The sequence below is a fragment of the Parambassis ranga genome, chromosome 16, assembly GCF_900634625.1.
Source record: "Parambassis ranga chromosome 16, fParRan2.1, whole genome shotgun sequence".
NCBI classification, from domain to species: Eukaryota; Metazoa; Chordata; class Actinopteri; family Ambassidae; genus Parambassis; species Parambassis ranga.
The window spans coordinates 19,308,676-19,327,873 of NC_041036.1; the positions used below are offsets into that span (position 1 = coordinate 19,308,676).

At 39.8% G+C, this 19,198-nt stretch overlaps 1 protein-coding gene across 2 annotated transcripts; it reads right to left on the reverse strand.

Moving 5' to 3' along the window:
* Positions 1-10,649: 10,649 nt before the first annotated feature.
* On the reverse strand, positions 10,650-18,637 carry LOC114448498 (NLR family CARD domain-containing protein 3-like). Of its 2 annotated transcripts, XM_028425475.1 has the most exons (11): positions 18,604-18,637; positions 17,747-17,810; positions 17,282-17,371; positions 17,013-17,107; positions 16,858-16,921; positions 16,457-16,685; positions 14,387-16,178; positions 14,135-14,308; positions 13,861-14,028; positions 12,398-12,444; positions 10,650-12,185 (listed from the first exon to the last, which is right to left on the reverse strand). In XM_028425475.1, the coding sequence occupies exons 4-11, from the start codon at positions 17,054-17,056 to the stop codon at positions 11,653-11,655; spliced, it is 3,051 nt and encodes a 1,016-aa protein (XP_028281276.1). In that variant the 5' UTR covers positions 17,057-17,107; positions 17,282-17,371; positions 17,747-17,810; positions 18,604-18,637; the 3' UTR covers positions 10,650-11,652. The 2 variants fall into 2 exon arrangements, with proteins under 2 accessions (XP_028281276.1, XP_028281277.1); XM_028425476.1 differs by lacking the exon at positions 16,457-16,685.
* Between the last annotated feature and the right edge of the window lie 561 nt (positions 18,638-19,198).

Below are 19,198 nucleotides of genomic sequence, written 5' to 3' on the forward strand. Positions count from 1 at the left end.
CTCATCAAGTCCAATCAGTATCATCACACACAGCTGGACTCAGATGAAGGTGTAGAACCATAAGAAGGATGATCAGAAGAAATGGACGCACCTGAGTTCAATATATGAGTCACAGCAAAGGCTCTGAATACTGAGGACCATGTCATATTTCTTTGTTAATAAATATTAAAAAATGTCACCAATTCTGTGTTTTTCTGTCAATATTTCAATTCAATTCAGTTTTATTTATATAGCGCATTTTACAATCAGAAATGGTCTCAAAGCGCTTCACAGAAACCCAGAGCGTGAGACCCAGAACCTGAACACTAAGAGCACTGTGGCAAGGGAAAAACTCCCTTTTATGTACATTAATGAGTAAAAAAAATAATTTTAGCAAATGGCTGCAATATAACAGAGTGAAAAATTTAAGGGGGTCTGAATACTTTCTGTACTCACTGTAAATGTAACTTAAGGGTAAGATTATCATGTTATGTTATCAGAAAATACTTTGCATGTTCTAGTTCACCATTTTGAATTTTAGAATAGTAACACTCACCTGGGCCATTGACAGTAAAAACTATAGACAAAGCTTCCATGACGTCACCTGTTTGTTTCTGAAGAGCCTTCTTGAGGCTCGGGGACACTCCGATCGCCGCCATGTTTGCAACGCCACAGTCCTGACAGCTATAGTGAAGCTCGACATTAGACCAACACCTGAAGCGTAGAAACTGCTGGCTTCCGAGAGAGCTTACCACTTTCAAGTATCGTACACATCATTTGCTTTTAAATCTGTCTCCAGTTATGTGTAGCTTAATCTATCAAGCTGTTGAGCGTAAATGTGCACAGCTGTTTCTGTGAAAGTCGCAAGTATGGTGGCAACGATTCAGGGGCAAGGAGATCTGTGCCAGGCCTCTGCTACACCCACAGAGGTGTTTTGGTAAGGAGACAGGTTGTTCAGGCTATTATTACTGTAATCCCTTCTGACTGCACCTGTGATAAAGTAAACCTGTCGTCTATGAGCTAGAATTTTTCCTTTAAAGCAGCCCAGTATTTTATGTTCTTGTGACACTTTTAACACTTTTTATCTCTGTATTTTCCCTGACCTGCACATATCTTTGTTTGAATGATTGATGATGATTGATTTTTTCTAACTCTGCTATATTTTTGATAGAAGTTGAATCTGCCATGGCAAGCACTGCCCATTTAAGTTGTCCTGTGTGTATGTGAGAGAGAGAGAGAGAGAGAGAGAGAGAGAGAGAGAGAGACCTGCTTTGGTGCATAAAGAAAAAATATTAGTACTTAGTACTCTTCTGGGAACTACATTCTTCACTCAGACTTTCTGATACAGGCAGCGATGCCATAACTGTTCCTAGAAGAAGCTGCACATTAACATCATGTTATGAAACAAATGCTGCTGTGCAAAGTATAGCAAAGAATTGAATGTATTATCAGTCTGATGTGCAAAATGTACTTAAGATATGTCTGGATGATTACTGTGTAGAGACAATCATCTCTTTCTTGGACGCAAACACCAGCTAATCTCTGTCCTAACTGGATTCAATTTCAACGTCTTTTCCTCGTCATCAAGCAGAAATGTTGTTAAGCAAAGCATAGTTTGCCCAAAATAAGTTGCTCTTACAACAAAAACATGTCTGTTAACCTCATAAGTGTTTGTTTCCTGTTTCTCAGGCCGCCTGTAAAAACCACAGGCTGACTCATTCCTATTAGAAAACCACAGAAATGTATACTTAGCCTAATATCTTTGACTTTCTTAGAAAAAGATCCAAGTTCCAAAGAATATTACATAAAAATGCATAAAAAGATACCACAGAACATTTCCATTTACAGCAAGTCATTTTCATATTAAAAGGCATTTTCACAGCCAAATGCAGACTGAAACTTTGACTTCATCTGATATAAAATGGAACAAAAACATCCATATCACTCAAAATATGTTCAATATGTGGATCTGTATAGACACATTCTGTTATCTTCCCTTATGTCTGTTGTTTTCATTCCTGCTGCTCACCGAAGGGAGAAAGTACTGAAAGCACAGAGATTGAAAAGACAGGAGCCTGAGGTGCCACTATACAAGTTGCATAACCGACACTGCTTCCCTCAAGGGTGGAGGCTGATGGAGCAGCATGGACACAAAGCATTCAGATGCTTATGAAGTGCATAAATACATGAAAGAGAAGTAGCAGCAGTCTCTGTGTCAGGATTATTTTTACCGCTTTCCTTATGAGAACGCATAACAATGGAAAAAATCCTTTACATGAATATAATACTGCACATTTTTCATCATTGTCTGGCAGCCTTCCACGATACAATATCTTATGCCCATTAAACAGCATGTGTTCATGACAGTAAAAGGCACTTTAGATAAAAGCATCCATTCCAGAGTCCTGAAGGACTGTCTCAAACTAGTTTTTATATTGTACAAAAATATTTCCTAACAAGCAAACCAATATGAAACCCACTTACAGTGGGTACAGAAAGTATCCAGAGCCCCTTAAATGTTTCACTCTTTGTTATATTGCAGCTATAAAATCATTTAAGTTCATGTTTTTCCTCATGAATGTACACACAGCACCTCATACTGACAAAACACAGAACTGTTGGCGTTTTTGCAGATGTATTAAAAAAGAAAAAGTGAAATATGACATGGTCCTCAGTGTTCAGAGCCTTTGCTGTGACTCATATATTGAACTCAGGTGTGTCCATTTCTTCTGATCATCCTTCAGATGGTTCTACTCCTTCATCTGAGTCCAGCTGTGATTGATGATACTGATTGGACTTGATTAGGAAAGACACACACAAGATAATTCCTATACACAACACCATCAGTAGCACAACCCAAGGGCTACAGTGGACCCACAGCTACACAATAACTATGTCTGAGAAACATCAGGTCCACACGTCTCTTGTGTCATGTCATCACAACACAGAGGGTGGAGGTACCAACTACATGTCTACTCACTGCAGGACATGCATCCCCAATGTGGCTGCAGAGAGAGACCAAGGCATCCTGTGGAGCCTGGAGGATATCCAGAGTCTTATCAGCATATTTTGTGTCGTGTTGGGCTGCTGGTGATTTGTCTGAATAACAGGAAGTGTCCTGTCAGTGCTCTTAAACCTCGGTCACAGCCCTGGCTTACTGACCTGTCAGAATGTGCGTGTCATTGTGATGTACCGCTGCTTCCAGACAGGAAGATTTGTCTTTGGAAAGTAAACTGACACTGAAATATAGACTACTGGGGATGAGTCTGTTGGCTATATGTGTAGTTTTCTATAGATACATACCATATTTTCCACTATAGGTCACACTGGAGTATAAGTCGCACCTGCCAAAAAATGCCTAATGACGAAGAAAAAAAACATAGATAAGTCGCACCGGAGTATTAGGCGCATCAGCGGGCCAGCGTAAATCACTACGTTGCCTCCTGAATTCCTCTTAACTTAAGTGGTAGGCTACGGCTGCAGGGCATTGAGAGTGAGACACACACATTTCAACAAGTCCTCAGGTGGAGAAATGATTAGCTTCACTGCAGAGAAACTCCTATAAACGTCCTGTAGCCTAAATGAGTAAAGGACTACTGTGCGCTCATATAGCTGTCTGGAATTAGCGACCTATCGGCCTATCGGCTCAACGTTCCATGAACAAGCATGTCACCTATGCTCTGAATGCAACGTGTGGACAAGCTGGAGGTGGAAGAGAACCATCAGGAGAGGCACAGAACAGCTGCCATTATATTTGTAATGGGACGTCAGGACACAAGCCTAACAATTTTTTTCATAGATAAGTCACACCTGAGTATAAGTCGCACACCCAGCCAAAGGATGAAAAAAAGTGCGACATAGTATAGAAAATACGGTACATAAATAAGCCAAACATCAGGAGATTGTTAACTAGAACAGAAAGCATGCAGAAAGAAATAGGGGTCTATTATCTACTGTATGTAATCACTTTTCTCCATAAAATGTAAAATATTCCAACCCTCATGTGGACATGCCAGGACAGGACGTAGGAAATCTCACTGAAAACATGGAGGATTTTTCCTAATAAAATGTATGTTATGTGCTATGCTCCTCTACAAACACTGTGGTTTTCTATGTAACTTTCTATCATATATTTCATTATAGACCAAACTGCAAATGTGAATGAGCTGACAGTGTGAGCTCTGTATGTCAAACAGTGGTGACATTCATGGCAGAGGAGAAGCATGTTGTATCTGTTTAACTGTGTTTAGGTCTACTCTGCTGTGTGAGTGTCAGCTAAATGCCTGGAGCAGCACTAACCCTTAAGGATCTCTACTTTACATACAGTTTTATCAGGCATCAGTCTATAACATATCCCTTATACAAAAAAAACCCAGTCTATTATTTCAGAGTGAGGAATAGCTTGTTACAGTGTTTAATAAGGGTGTGTGCCGGGTTAGGATGTTACATAACAGCATAGAGGCATTAATGCAGCTTTGTGCTGAATAGGGAGACCTTGATGGGTACCTGACCTCTTTGACTTCCCCCCTCCGCTTCCTGAGGACAGGATGCGGAACTGGGACGTGCTGTTCTTTTCAGGGACAGCTCACGGGATGCAACAATGGTCACAGTGCATTTCTATTGTACATGTTAGTCAACAGCGGTATTAAACGGTGATTAAAGGTGTGTTCAACCAATTTCATGCATCAGGTTCAGTAAGCTTTGGCTTGAAGTCTGCATGCATACTTCAAAGAAATACTTAAAATTCACGATGCAGGTTAAGTAAGAGAGACAGTGTCATAAAAAGTCCTCTACGCCCAAAGAAATAGAATACTAAATCACTGGAGTACCTTATGATGCATGACACAGGGGATGCACAGTGGTTGTTGATGAAGCCCAAACAGCACTCTGTTTGCCATGGTTGTCACCTGCAAAAAGATGTTTTTTTTTTTTTTTTTTCAAGATATTCTAGTCTTAGATATTCAGTCTTCTTTTTTCATGATTCCTTCCACACTGACAAACTTCCCAGTTCCAAACTCAAGCATCCTGACATCACATTACACTACATTACACTTTTTCCCCCTCCAAACACATGTACTTTCTCAACTCTGTGGCCAAAGAGCTCTAATTTTTTCCAGGTTGACCTTAGAGTAGTTTTCTTTCCAGAGTTTCTTAAATTCTTCTCTCTTCCTACCTTTGCCAATTTTGTTCTGTTTGACTCTCTTTCAAATTCTTGATAATACCTTCAAACCAGTTCTTCTCCACAACTTAGAATCACTTTGATAAGCTAGTATATCCTTCACCTACTTAGCAGCCATTAGCAATACTTTTTCTCATGTCTAAACTGATTTCTTTCACCATGTGTTACGGCAGAACAGAATGCTGCCACACACCAATCATCACTTTTAAAGGTAGGGTAGGAGATTTTGAAAACTCAGTGAGAGTCAGCCAGATTTCGAAAGTAAACACACGCCCCGTTCTCCCGGAGCTCACCCCGAAGCCACGCCTCCAATCACATAGACGCGCATTACCTGAAGGCGAGCGAAGTCTGTGACTTCGGCCATCATGAACGTACCTCTCTGCAGAGCAGGAAGAGAGTGACAACCAGCCAATACTCCACGCAGGGTCCACTTGAAGGATTGGCTGATGTTTTTAGCATTTTAAAGCTTCCACAGATGATTCATATTCTTCGTTTTTATGCGAAACTGCCGAACTGATCGGTTGCTATCGGATTGTAAAGAGAAGTTACACTAATTTAACAAAAAGTGCATCAGAATGAAATCTCCTACCCTACCTTTAAATGCAAATGAAACACTTTTTATATTATGATGATTTGTGCACTGTAAATTTGCTGTTTCAACTTAAAAATTAGTAAAATTTTAAGTTAGGTTAAAAAAATGTTCTTCTAACATCACCTTATGTTATCTTGATTAAATATCCCTTGTTGAGAAACCCTCTGTGTTTGGGTTTGTTGATAGTTAGTAAAACTTGGAAATCTATTTCAGCTTATTAAAATTGTTAGTTGTAGAAACCTTTACTGTTCACTCATGAACAGTTGTCAAGACAACGGTCTTGTACCAGTCTTAAGATTCTGAAAACTGCAACCTAAACATCACACTGGTTTTTAGCTTTGAGGCCAGAAAATGTGTTACATATAGTGACACCTGCTGGTGAACGTTTGGTACTGCACAGAAGACAATTTTTTTTTGTCATAATCTGAAGATCAGTGAGCAAATCAGTGGAGAAATGTTTATTAAAAACTGCAGTAGCACAAAAATGTTTTGTACATGAATATGAATGTATTTGTCAGTAAAATGGCAAAAAGTTTTTTATTTATTGTATACTTGATTTTTTTTTACAAAACGGATCCATCAGAATTTCAGTTGTAACAATTCCAAATGTTCAAATGATTTTATTTTTGGATTATAGATCTGCAATTAAATGGATTTTCTACATACATTTTATTTTGTGATGACAGATTAAACATATAAAGAACTTAGTGCATTTATTTTATTTAAACATTTAGGACACATTTCAGTCGCAACAGTGCAGTTCCACTATGAAGTAAGTACACTATGAGAAGGTATATCTACTTCAGTTGTATTAACAGTGTTACTGCTCTTACTTTGAGTCACTCACATGGTTTTTATTCAGATACTCTCAGATATATAATGACAGCTATATGGCATTTTTTAGGATAACCCCCAGGATTTACAAAAAAGTCAAGCATGTTTTTTTTTCTGTGGAAAACCATCCAGTCAACTGGAAATCAGAAATCCTCTAAAAAAACATCCAGTCACCAGGAACCGTGCAGCCAAGAGCATATGATGATTATCATACAGATTATATAGGTGATTAGATCACCTATATAATCCATCCATGTTCTCTGTTGGTCTATAGTCAGGCCTGAAAAAGGAAATCACCTCATTCTTGCATTGCCTTATATTCATATTTTTATACCACTTCACTGCTGATGTCATCAGTGTGGACAGAAACTGTGTAAACAGGCTACAGAACTGTCAGGAAAACAAGCAGTCTGACACACAGCAGCATGATCTGGATACATGTACATAGGAAAATGACACCAGCCATCAAAAAGTGTTTGTGCAGTACGCCCCCTGGTGTCTGTCTGCAGTATCTATTTATGTCCTAGAATATTAAAAGAACGTTTTATCTAGCATCCCTCCACACACACACACACTGTTGATAAATAAATATGCTGATTTAATTTTTTGGTTTTATCGTCATCTCTAACTTCATGTTACATCACAGGGACAGTTGAGAAAAAACGTATTGTATTGTACAATTAAAAATAATCTCAAATTCAAATAAATAAATGTATTAATAATGTACTCTCACTATAACATACATCATATTTATTTCAACAAAATGCTTAGAAACATTAAAAAACAAATAATTACATTTGAGTATGTGTCACCATGGTGATGGAAAGCTGCATCCCTATAAATAGCAGGCAGCACGTTTTAAACTTTCTTTGCACCTGAGCTACTGACTGAAGCAGATCTTTGCCAAAGTCCTGAGCAAGTGCTGAAAACCCTGAATCCTGAAAGCTTGGAGATTCCAACTCTTCTTTCAACTCCACATCTTCTGCAGTGAGGACAATGACTCCCCGCCGCCAGAGGTTCCTGCTGACCTTCAAGACCACCAGCGTGGACGCCCGCTATGGTAAAACAGACAGATGAAGTTTCATATATTTCTGAGGCCAAAAAAACCTTGAAGCTAAAATTCAGCTTTGAAAATGAAATGATGGATTATAAATAGATGAATCTTTAGCAGATCAGTCCTCAGAGTAACAGCCAACTTTAGACAGCATGGATCATTTTGACACACAACATTCACACACAGTCAGTGAACTGTCAGTCGAACCAGCTCAGAGCATGACTTTATTTTACATTTAAACACTGCGGATCACTATGAATGCTCCAAATGTGTTGTGTAGTTTGCTGCACTTTATAAATGATGAATCACTTTGAGATGTTCGAGCAGAATTTGTGATGAACTGTATGAAAACCATGATTCCTGACGAGGTGTCTTTGGTTTGTTTTTCTTTTCTGTCCTTGTAGGCTCTCTGCTGAGGTCCACGGTCTATAAGATGTTCCTGACCAACTTGAGGAACCGACCTCTGAGCAGTGCGGACATCCAGTCTCTGACTACAACCATCCCCAGCCTGTTCCACAGCCTTGCCACGGGCAGCAGCAGCTTCCCAGTCATTCCTTGTCGGGCAGTTCTCACGGCAAAGCAGCTGGTCTCTCTCTTCCCTGCAGCAGAGCAGCAGGAGAACACCCTTCCTCCTCTGCTCTCTGCGGGACCAGCGAGCCTGATGGCGCCGCCTGCTGGAGCTGCTGTGAGACCTATTCTGACCCCAGTTCTCCCAGACATAGCTGATCTGGGACTGCTGAAGGCGGACCGCAGAAATTCTGTCCGCACAGTCGAGCTGGATGGACGCACTGTGGTCAGGGTCATCTCCCCCGTTTACCTCAGTGAGGAGACCAAGCTGGAGAACCGGTGGAGGGTGACGGACTACAGTACAGATGGCATCGTACTGATGGCGGTCCTCTGCCGGTTCAAAGTCCCTCGCAGCGCCAAGAGGAAGACCACGGAGACCGCGGCCATCGTCCACCACAGAAGGGCATCAGAGTGTGACGAGTGTGAAGTTGTTATTGCTGTTGTTTGTGTTTCTCCTTCTTTGTTCTAGATACATGGAGAGAAGACAGAGACTTAAAGAAAAGCTGCACAGGTACTGATGGTGTTTGTGTAGTGTACTCATATAAATAATAACACAGTTTTAAACAGTGTTTCTGGTGATCTGCTGTGATTAATATGTGAATGTGTCCTTTAGAAGAAGAAGAAGAGGCTGAGGACTAGACACCACCTGCATTGTGAGCTATGATTATTAAGATTTATTATTAATATTTTACAGTTGTTAACAAAGTTGTGTTTGTCTGACATTTGCCTTTTAGAAAGAGAGGAGACGTGAAGACCAGAAGAAAAGCAGCCAGCATGCATGGAGAGCCCTCTTCTTCCAAAAGATAAATATCCATTCATCTGTGACATTATTCATCCCCTGCACACATCAATAAGTCACTTTATTAATGTTCACTTTTTATTTGTCTTGTAGAGAAAGGGAACCAGAGACAGAGCCAGAGAGACAGGCAGCGTGTACAGTGAGCCCTCTCCTTCTAAAAGATAAGTTCATATTTACAGAACATTCTGTTTTATTAGCAAACACTGACGTGTTGTTATGTTCACCCCATGTTCTGTCCTCTGTCCTCAACAAAGACTCTGAGCAATAATGCTTATTTTTCTATATTTCTGATGAAGCCATTAACTGTTCTGCTCCTTTGTCATCCTTTAGAGAGAAGAGAGGGAGAAGCACGCAGCACCAACACAGATCAGTACATTTATCTACTGTTATCAAGAGAATTCAATACGTAACAAGTATTTCTTCATGGTTGAGGTCACTCATTAACTTTATATTTTCTTTTTACAGAAAATGAAGAGCAGAGGATTCAAAAAAGATAAGTATACTTTTATTCTGTGTTTAATCAGCATTCATTCACTGATGTCGCCCCCTGTGGGCTCTCCTGAACATTTCAGTTCTTCTGACTGTGTGTTTCTCCACAGGTGCTCTGATGAGGCTGCAGTGGCTGCTGGGTGGATGTGTTTAGTTACCTTTGTTCTTAAATGAACTGTTAACCCTTTTCCAGACCTGCGCCTGGATCCTCCCTGCTTTCACACACATGTTTGTGTAGCTCAGACACATCCAGCTTTATGTTTTTGATATTTCTTGTAAACATATAATATTTTAAGCAGAGCTGAGTAACAACAGACAGACCATTCTTTATATTAAAGCTGTGACATGAAAATAATTTTACAGCCACGGTGCTTAAACTATAAGAACAAAATGTTGCATATTACACAGGAACTACTGACACTGTGTTACAGTAAGGTTGTGAATGCCTCTCCTGTCATACTTTATTTTAAAAATAAAAATATATGTCTATTTCCGAAGTGTAAATGATGTTTAAAAACATAAATAGAAGTAGGTATCCTAGTGTGTCAGCCTTCAGAGGCCCTTGACTTACCTGTGGCCCCAAGCAGTACAGGCTGCATTGCCTACTAAAGAAGAAGAACAAAGAGAGGAAACACCACAGGAAGATTTCATTCAATGGATTATTTCCAGTCCATCTGTTCAGGCTTTAGACCCAGGACTAAGCTCCCCAAAACTCCCCAAAATTTCTCAGGACAGATATGCAATACATGTCAGAGTATGTACATTATGATCCAGCAGTCAGAACACAGACACACCTTTTCACACAGAGAACAGGCCGCCTGGATGCTGACACTAAGATCCTGTTCAGCCTGCTCTAAAGGATGAGCACACAAATGTCAAATCCCCAAAATAATAAAACTCAACAAGTGTGTCATAAGCATAAATGTGACAACTTTGTTGTTTAAAATTATTATTATTATTATTATAGCACTATGACAACAGTTGGCCAGCAGAGGTCTCTGTAGATCACACACACATTGTATTCAGTGGCTTGTAAAACATTAAAAAGAGCAAAACAAATGTACGATATGTTTATTTATTTCATGCAGTGAAATGACTAGTGATGGTTCTCACTGAGGGTTACATGAGTTTAGATTCTTTTGTTGGAATGTGGCATTTGTACAAAAATGAATAAAATCAGGTTGTACAGAATGCTGATAATAATATGCCATGATGTTAAAAGTCTGGTTTGTCCCTTAGGTTACTCTGGTCCTCTTCATACACTCATGGTCATGTTTTGATTCTGCTGATGCCATATCAGATTCAATAAATTACCCACAAGATGATCTATATTTACCCTGTGCCTTTTTAAAATGTCTAGGATTGGCTTTAATTACCTACTTGTTACACCAAATATTTCACCAGTGTGCAGATACAAATAACATAAGAAATGAAACAAATAATACACAAAAGTTCAAAGAAAACCAACAACACAAACACGTTCACTCACATGGATTTAGCCAGTTAACCATGTCTTTTATGAAAAAAGGTTTATTTGTGCTACATTTAATGCAGGTTCCTGTATTGTTGTTAATTTGTGCATGCTTGTGTAGCTCACCAATCCACCTTTGTAGTGTGTATTTTTCTTTCTTTAATACAAGCAGAGTTCAAAATCAGCTGTCACAATTCAGTAAGAGTAAATATTTCATTTTAGATCAAAGCTGTGACATAAGAATTTTACAGCAAGTGTAAAATAATATAAATAAATAAAATAAATATAATTGTAAAGTTAAACTGTACAACCTATCACATTTCATAGATATTTGTTATGAAAAAGTGGTGAATCTGTTCAAAGTGATGAGACTACAACATGTTTGCGCTCGAGGAGTGTCGACTTGTGTACAGAAGTTAAAAATCAACTTGGTTAGAACAGTGAAAGCAGCAGCTTTTTGCCAAGTATCATGTGTCCATTTCCAGAGTCTGAATGACCTGGGGTGTGCAGGCATCATTACACAGTAGCACACCACAATCAATATGTACGACTGTTGCAAGCAGATACATTTGTTATTCCATCCTCTGTCACTAGAAGTTTGCTCCAGTGCTGGATGATTAAAGCAGAGGACATCACAGTGGCACACACTTCACCCCCACTGCATCCAAAATCCTGATGTGATACGGTGTTATATGTGACACAAAGACAGTGACGAGTTAAATGGCTCAGTCCTGACCCTGAAAGCAGGGTAGACTGGTTCGGTGAATGTGGTGTGGAAGGTATGAAGGTGGATCAATTTGTTAGAGGAGACACTGAAGAAGGACAGTGTGCCCACAAACCAGTCCAGATACACTCCCACTCTGCTGGACGGGGTAACAGGGATTGAGGTTTCTTTGTTATTATGCAGACCGGAGTAACCGTCTTTGTAGCACTGCAGACTCCAGGACTGTGCATTCTTTCCAAGACAGCTGTCTTCCCCTTCTCCGTTTCTTCTGATTCCTTTGTATGTCACTGCAATATAAACATGTCCTTCCCACTCGACCTCCCAGTAACAGCGCCCTATCAGACCATCTGTACACATCAGCTGTTTCCAGTAGTCAAACCTGTCTGAGTGATCAGGATAGGACTGCTTCTCCCTGCTGACTGTCACTTTTCTGCTCTGGTTCGACAGGACAAGTTTTCTGTTTACTGTGTTTGTGTCCACTGTGACTTTACAGGCATCTGGTGGAGAATTAAAACACATCACTTTATCAACTGTTATAGATTTTGTTCTAAAAGTGGTTTAAATAATTTTTAACAATAATTTATAACATTGATTTGAACAAAAAGAAATAGTTACTAGTTCAAAACTGTATGTACCTAATCACATACATGCATGGTCAATGGGTCATCATCAGTTAGTCTTTTGTCAATATATATAAAAGCATACTTACACTTCCCCAGACCAGGTTTTATAAAGAATGATCCTTCAGGTTCCATGCTGGTAAAATAAATAAATAAATAAATAAATAAAATAGAACAGCAACCAATATCTAACATCTAGTTAATCAAGAGAATCCACTGATAAACAACTGTTAAATTTAGTAAAGTCCCTGGAGTGTTCATAGATGCTTCTGAAAAGTGTTACTGTCACGTTTTTGTATTAACTTATCTTATTCTGAATATTCTGACGATACAGTGCTCAGAAAAATAAAAGGAACACTAAAATAACACCTCCTAGATCTCATTGAATGAAATATTCCTGTTTAAAATCTTCATTCATTACATAGTGGAATACATTGAGGACAAAATAACATAAAAATGATCAATGTAAATCAAAATCATTAACCCATGGAGGTCTGGATTTGGAACCATACTCAAAATGAAAGTGGAAAATCACATCACAGGCCAACTTGATCCAACTTGAGTGGAAATTCCTCAAGACAAGTCAGAATGATGCTCAGTAGTGTGTGTGTGGCCTCCACGTGCCTGTACGACCTCCCTACAATGCCTGGACATGCTCCTGATGAGGCGGCAGATGCTCTCCTGAGAGATCTCCTCCCAGAACTGGATTAAAGCATCAGTCGGCTCCTGGACAGTCTGTGGTGCAATGTGGTGTTGGCGTATGGAATGAGACATGATGTTCCAGATGTGCTGGATTGGATTCAGGTCTGGGGAACGGGCAGGCCAGTCCATAGCATCAATGCCTTCATCAGGTAGGACCTGCTGACACACTTCAGCCACATGAGGCCTATCATTGTCATGCATCAGAAGGAACCCAGGGCCCACTGCACCAGCATATGGTCTCACAATGGGTCTGAGAATCCCATCCCAGTACCTAATGGCAGTCAGGGTACCTCTGGCTAGGACATGGAGGGCTGTGCGGCCCTCCAAAGAAATGCCACATCACACCATTACTGACCCACCACCAAACCGGTCATGCTGGAGGATGTTGCAGGCAGCAGAACGTTCTCCACATCCTCTCCAGACTCTGTCACGTCTGTCACATGCTCTCCTCTGTGAAGAGCACAGGGCGCCAATGGAAAATCTGCCAATCTTGGTGTTCTATGACAAATGCCAATCGCCCTGCACGGTGTTGGGCTGTAAGCACAAGCCCCACTTGTGGACGTCAGGCCCTCATACCACCCTCATTTCCACCTCTTGTCTGTTCCATTTGCACAACAGCAGCTGAAACTGATTCACAATCAGTGTTGCTTCCTAACTGGACAGGCTGATTTGACAGAAGTGTGACTGACTTGCAGTTACATTGTGTTCTTAAAGTGTTCCCTTTATTTTTTTGAGCAGTGTATAATATATATATATATATATATATATATATATATATATACACACACACATATATATATAATATATATAAAATAATAATAACACAGTCTACACCATTGTCTGTTCGTACCAGAGAGTTTGCATTCCACAGCCCTGCAATGATCCAGAACGCAACCTTAATCCAGAATTTCCTGTGTTATTGTAGCTCAGGTCCAACACTTTCAAATGAGAGGGGCTGTTACTCAGAGCCGATGACAGTGAAGCACAGCCTTTCTTTGTGATCAGACACCCTGAAAGTCTACAAACACAGAATAATGACAAAAATCTATGTTTAAAAAGGAGATAAAACAGAAACTGTAGTTAGCACTTTGGGGAAATGTGTCACTAAAATTGTGGTCACTGACCTGAGAGTTTCCAGTGCACAGTGCGGACTTTTCAGTCCTTCACAGAGCAGCTTCACTCCTGAATCCTGCAGATCATTGTTACTCAGGTCCAGCTGTCTCAGACTGGAGGACTGAGAGCTGAGAACTGAGGCCAGAGCTTCACAGCTTCTCTCTGACAGATTACAGCAGCTCAGCCTGAAGAAACAAATGCATGATTGAAGAAAATGTTTTCAGTGTTCGATGTAGCGACTTAAAGTATATATTTAAACTCACTGAGCTTTGGTGGATGCTTTGATCACTGGCAGCAGCCTCAGCACAGCCTCATCTGAAGCAGAGTATTTCTTCAGGTCCAACTCATCCAGCTCTTCTTCTGAAGACAGTAAGATGAAGACCAGAGCTGACCACTGAGCAGGAGACAGTTTATCTGTGGACAGTCTTCCTGATCTCAGGTATTGTTGAATCTCCTCCATCAGAGAACAGTCCTTCAGCTCGTTCAGACAGTGAAACAGGTTGATGCTTTTCTCAGGAGACAAATCCTCACCTAATTTCTTCCTGATGTACTCAGCTGTATTCTGATTGGTCAATGCGCTGCTTTTTGTTTGTGGAACAAGGCCATGTAAAAGACTTTGATTGCTTTGCAGTGAAAGACCCATAAGAAATCTGAGGAACAAGTCTAGGTGTCCATTTGGACTCTGTAAGGCCTTATCCACAGCACTCTGATACAGAGATGCTGGATCTCTAAACAGTCTGGGCCACAGGGAGGATTGTTGTTCTGACAGCAGGTTGAGTCCAGTGTTGATGAAGGTCAGGTGGACATGAAGAGCAGCCAGAAACTCCTGTACACTCAAATGGATGAAGCAGAACACCCTATTTTGGTGCACCCTGCTCTCCTCTTTAAAGATCTGTGTGAATATTCCTGAGTACACTGAGGCTGCTCTGATATCGATGCCACACTCTGTCAGGTCTGATTCATAGAAGAACAAGTTTCCTTTCAGCAGCTGCTCAAACGCCAGTTTTCCTAAAGACTCAATCATCTTCCTGGTGTCTGGACTCCAATGTGGATCTGTCTCAGTTCCTCCATCATACTTGACCTTCTTCACTTTGGTCTGAAACAACAGGAGTTGGATATATAGCATAGTAGGAGTGTTGGGCAGCTCTCCCTCCTGTCTGTTTTTCAACACATTCTCTAGAACTGTAGCAGAGATCCAGCAGAAGACTGGGATGTGGCACATGATGTGGAGGCTTCTTGATGTCTTTATGTGGGAGATGATCCTGCTGCCTTTTTCATCTTCTCCAAATCTTCTCTTGAAGTAGTCCTCCTTCTGTGGGTTGGTGAACCCTCTGACCTCTGTCACCATGTCCACACAGTCAGATGGGATCTGATTGGCTGCTGCAGGTCGGGTGGTTATCCAGAGGCGAGCAGAGGGCAGCAGCTTCCTCCTGATGATGTTTGTCAGCAGTACTTCCACTGAGGTGGACTCTGTGACATCAGTCAGGATCTCAGTGGTCTGGAAGTCCAGAGGAAGTCGACACTCATCAAGACCATCAAAGATGAAGACCACCTGGAACTCTTCAAACATGCAGTTTCCTGCTTCTTTGGTTTCAGGAAAGAAGTGATGAACAAGTCCTATCAAACTGAACTTTTTCTCCTTCAGTAAATTCAGCTCTCTGAAAGAAAATGGAAGTATGAACTGGAAGTCCTTGTTGGATTTACCTTCAGCCCAGTCCAGACAGAACTTCTGTGTTAAGACTGTTTTCCCGATGCCAGCCACTCCCTTTGTCACCACTGTTCTGACTGGTTTATCTCCTCTAAAAGATGGTTTAAAGATTTCTTCACATCTTATTACCATCTCTGATGTTGATGGTTTCCTGGATGCTCTTTCAATCTGTCTGATCTCATGTTCCTTCTTGACCTCTGTAGCCTCTCCCTCTGTGATGTAGAGCTCTGTGTAGATCTGATTCAGAAGGACTGGATTTCCTGCTTTAGGGACTCCCTCAAACACACACTGGAACTTATTCTTCAGGTTTGATTTTAGTTTATGTTGACACATGACCATAAGAGCTTCTACAAAAAAAAGACAAAAAAGACACATTTTATTGGATTACACCTATTTGTAAGGGCACCTACATTTAAGCACAAATACTGAAATTTGACCAGATAGAAATCCCTTACAGAGTTCCTGTATGGGGAACTCAAGTAAGTCAGATCAACAGTACAGTACAATACATTACATACAAGCTGGTGAGCTGAGAAGTTAATATTCATTTTAACCGAATATAGCAGACTATAGTAGACTCCTATCACAGTTACATGCTGCACCTGCTGTATTGAAAGTTACTTACTACTCTCCAAAGAGTCAGCCAGCTCCTCCTCCTTCATTCTCCTCATGAACTGCACAGTGAAATTGAGAACAGCCTCTCTGAACCTCCTCCTCTGTTCCTCTTCTTCTCCATTTATCACCTCTTTATTCTCACCTTGGCTTTCAAAGCATTCTGGGTATTCTAGACTCAGACACTTTTGAAGAATCTTCAGCTCATTCTTTACAAAGGTGATAATGTTCTCCTCAAGAAGCTGTGGTGAAACAATATTTTTAATCATCTGCTTTAGACACAAAAACTCAACTCTGTCAAAGTCTAATGGTCTGTGATACTGACATTTTGAAAAACAATACTTGATTCTCTTTCACCCCTAACACTAATGCAACATGTCTCACTGTTAGAGATGCTGTGATAAAGCTACTAACCATAAATAAAGTGTCCAGTATTGCCTGATGACCAGCAGGAACCTCTGATGACCGTTGTTGGCATCTGTAGAGAAGACATAGTTCAGTAGTGTTGACAGCTACACTAAACTGGGTCATTGACCATTTTTAAAAATTGCCATGCTAAATTAACTTACATTAAATTTGAACAGTCCTTGCTAAACACAAGAGGGTTATCCATGGAACTCTGACTTTTTAAAGACACAACAGAGTCCTTTTTTTCTGTTTAATCCTGAAAGAAATGAAGAAACGGACTGTGACAATAATCAGCTGAATAAGAGTAATGATTCATCACACATACAGCAACCAACATAATGATTCATCCTAAAGAATACGTAATATAATTTATAACTTTACAGACACTTCCTGCCATTAAAAGTGAACTTGCTTTGAAGATGTATCTTACTGTTTGAAAACAAGTGGGTTATCCATGGAGCTGTCACTCTTCCTGGATACACAGCTTGGTGAAGGATCGTTAGGTTTCCCCGGCTCTGTCCTAAAAGAGACATTGAAAGTCATGAACCTCAGTGAATATAAAGAAAGACAGTGTGTGTGCAGTAATGCCCAAAATCAGAGTCAAAGGTGCTGAATGAAGAAACCATTATAATAACATAATTTGAAATGCTGCTCACCCATAATGATTATTTAATATTTACAGAACACCAAATCTGAAGACTAACAGCAGCATGGACTCAGTTGATTTAGTTGCTTATTTTTGTGGTCTTGGGGACTTTTTTAAGAAATATGAAATTCTTTTATGAAACAATGTGAAGTGTGAAACCCATCCTGATCCTTGGCATGTAGAGAAATCAGCTTCCTTTGAATTCTAAAATGTTGTATTTCACCAATCACAGATGAATTGTGATTTTACCTCTGAGCATTGGATTGGTCATGTTCCTCTGTCTCTTCAAGCTGGGTCATGGTAACATATATACCTTTTGAAAAACATAAAACATGGTGCATCAGCTTGATTTATACAAGGTGGTAAACCTGAACACAAAAGACTCTTACATGACTTCAGCATTCAGTACTATCATCCCCCAACAGCCAATAAACTGGGCTTTGTGGCTCAAATCATAATGAATTAAATCCTGTGTTAATATAATCTAAACTAAGCAAATTTATATTTCATTTAAATTTAGCATCACCTTGCTTAATTGTCTATGAACTCAGATTATTAGCTTATATATTTGCAGTTTTACGGTGACAGGTTTGCTATTGGTGTAGATGTAGTAAGGCATCATTGTTCTGTAGCCTATTAGATAAACAAATTACGTCATGCTTTCTATTTCGTTTTTTAAGTGTGTAAAGAGTGTGTTAAAGTGTGTGGAGTTTGACTTTCTATTTTGTATTTCTTAAGTGAGTTACGGTTTGTTAGTGTTTAAATGAAACACGATTACACAGGTTAGTCCTGTAGGAAATGTCAAACTCTCAAACGTAGAGCTCCCTTAATATATTCTTAGTATGTAATGAATAACTTCAAATACATCCATATGCACGACGTTATTTTGTACGACAGCATTTTACACGACTATCGGATTCGTTACAGTCTAGCCTTTCAATTATTTATTGCATTTATCTTTGCCATTTCCGCGTCTCATCTTATCGTTAAAGACAGTTTTACAGTACAAATACCACACGGAATAACAAGCATGCAGTAATGCAAAAAATACAGAAACAACAGTATAAAATAGTGTGAGATACTTTTTATAATCTGAACCAACGTACCTGATTGTATGGCGGCAGCCGCACAATAGAAGCAAAAGTGAAACTATCCCCAAAAAAGGCGTGGGCTATGTATAAATAGGTACGATCAGCTCCCACAGCAGGTCACTCTGACAGCTTATTACTGAGGGAAAACAGCTTAACGACAACGAAAAGCATCTTTTTGTGGATGTATCAGGTAAGATGACCTCATTTCAGCCAACTACAACAAATTATTTCACTTCCGTATTTGACGACAAGTCTAACAGCACTGCGCTTCTTTGCTCACCAGCTAAGACAGTTTCAGCAGGTTTGTATTTAATATCGAATAAAAGACAAACTGGCAGAAATATTATCTAATATAGTCCAGTTGAGCTAAATATAAAATTCAAGCGTTATAACTATGAAAACATTTGTCCACCAGATGTCTCTGTGGATCAAGTATTGTAGTTGTAAGATTAGACTGAAAATACAATGCAATAAACTGCATTTGTCTCTTAAACTGAACAGTAGTCCTGACTACATAAAAAATACAAAAATACATTTGGTTACCTTACTGTTTCCGTTTGTTTACAAATGTTTTAATAAGATTTGTGTTTTTTTTATAAGAATACGTCAA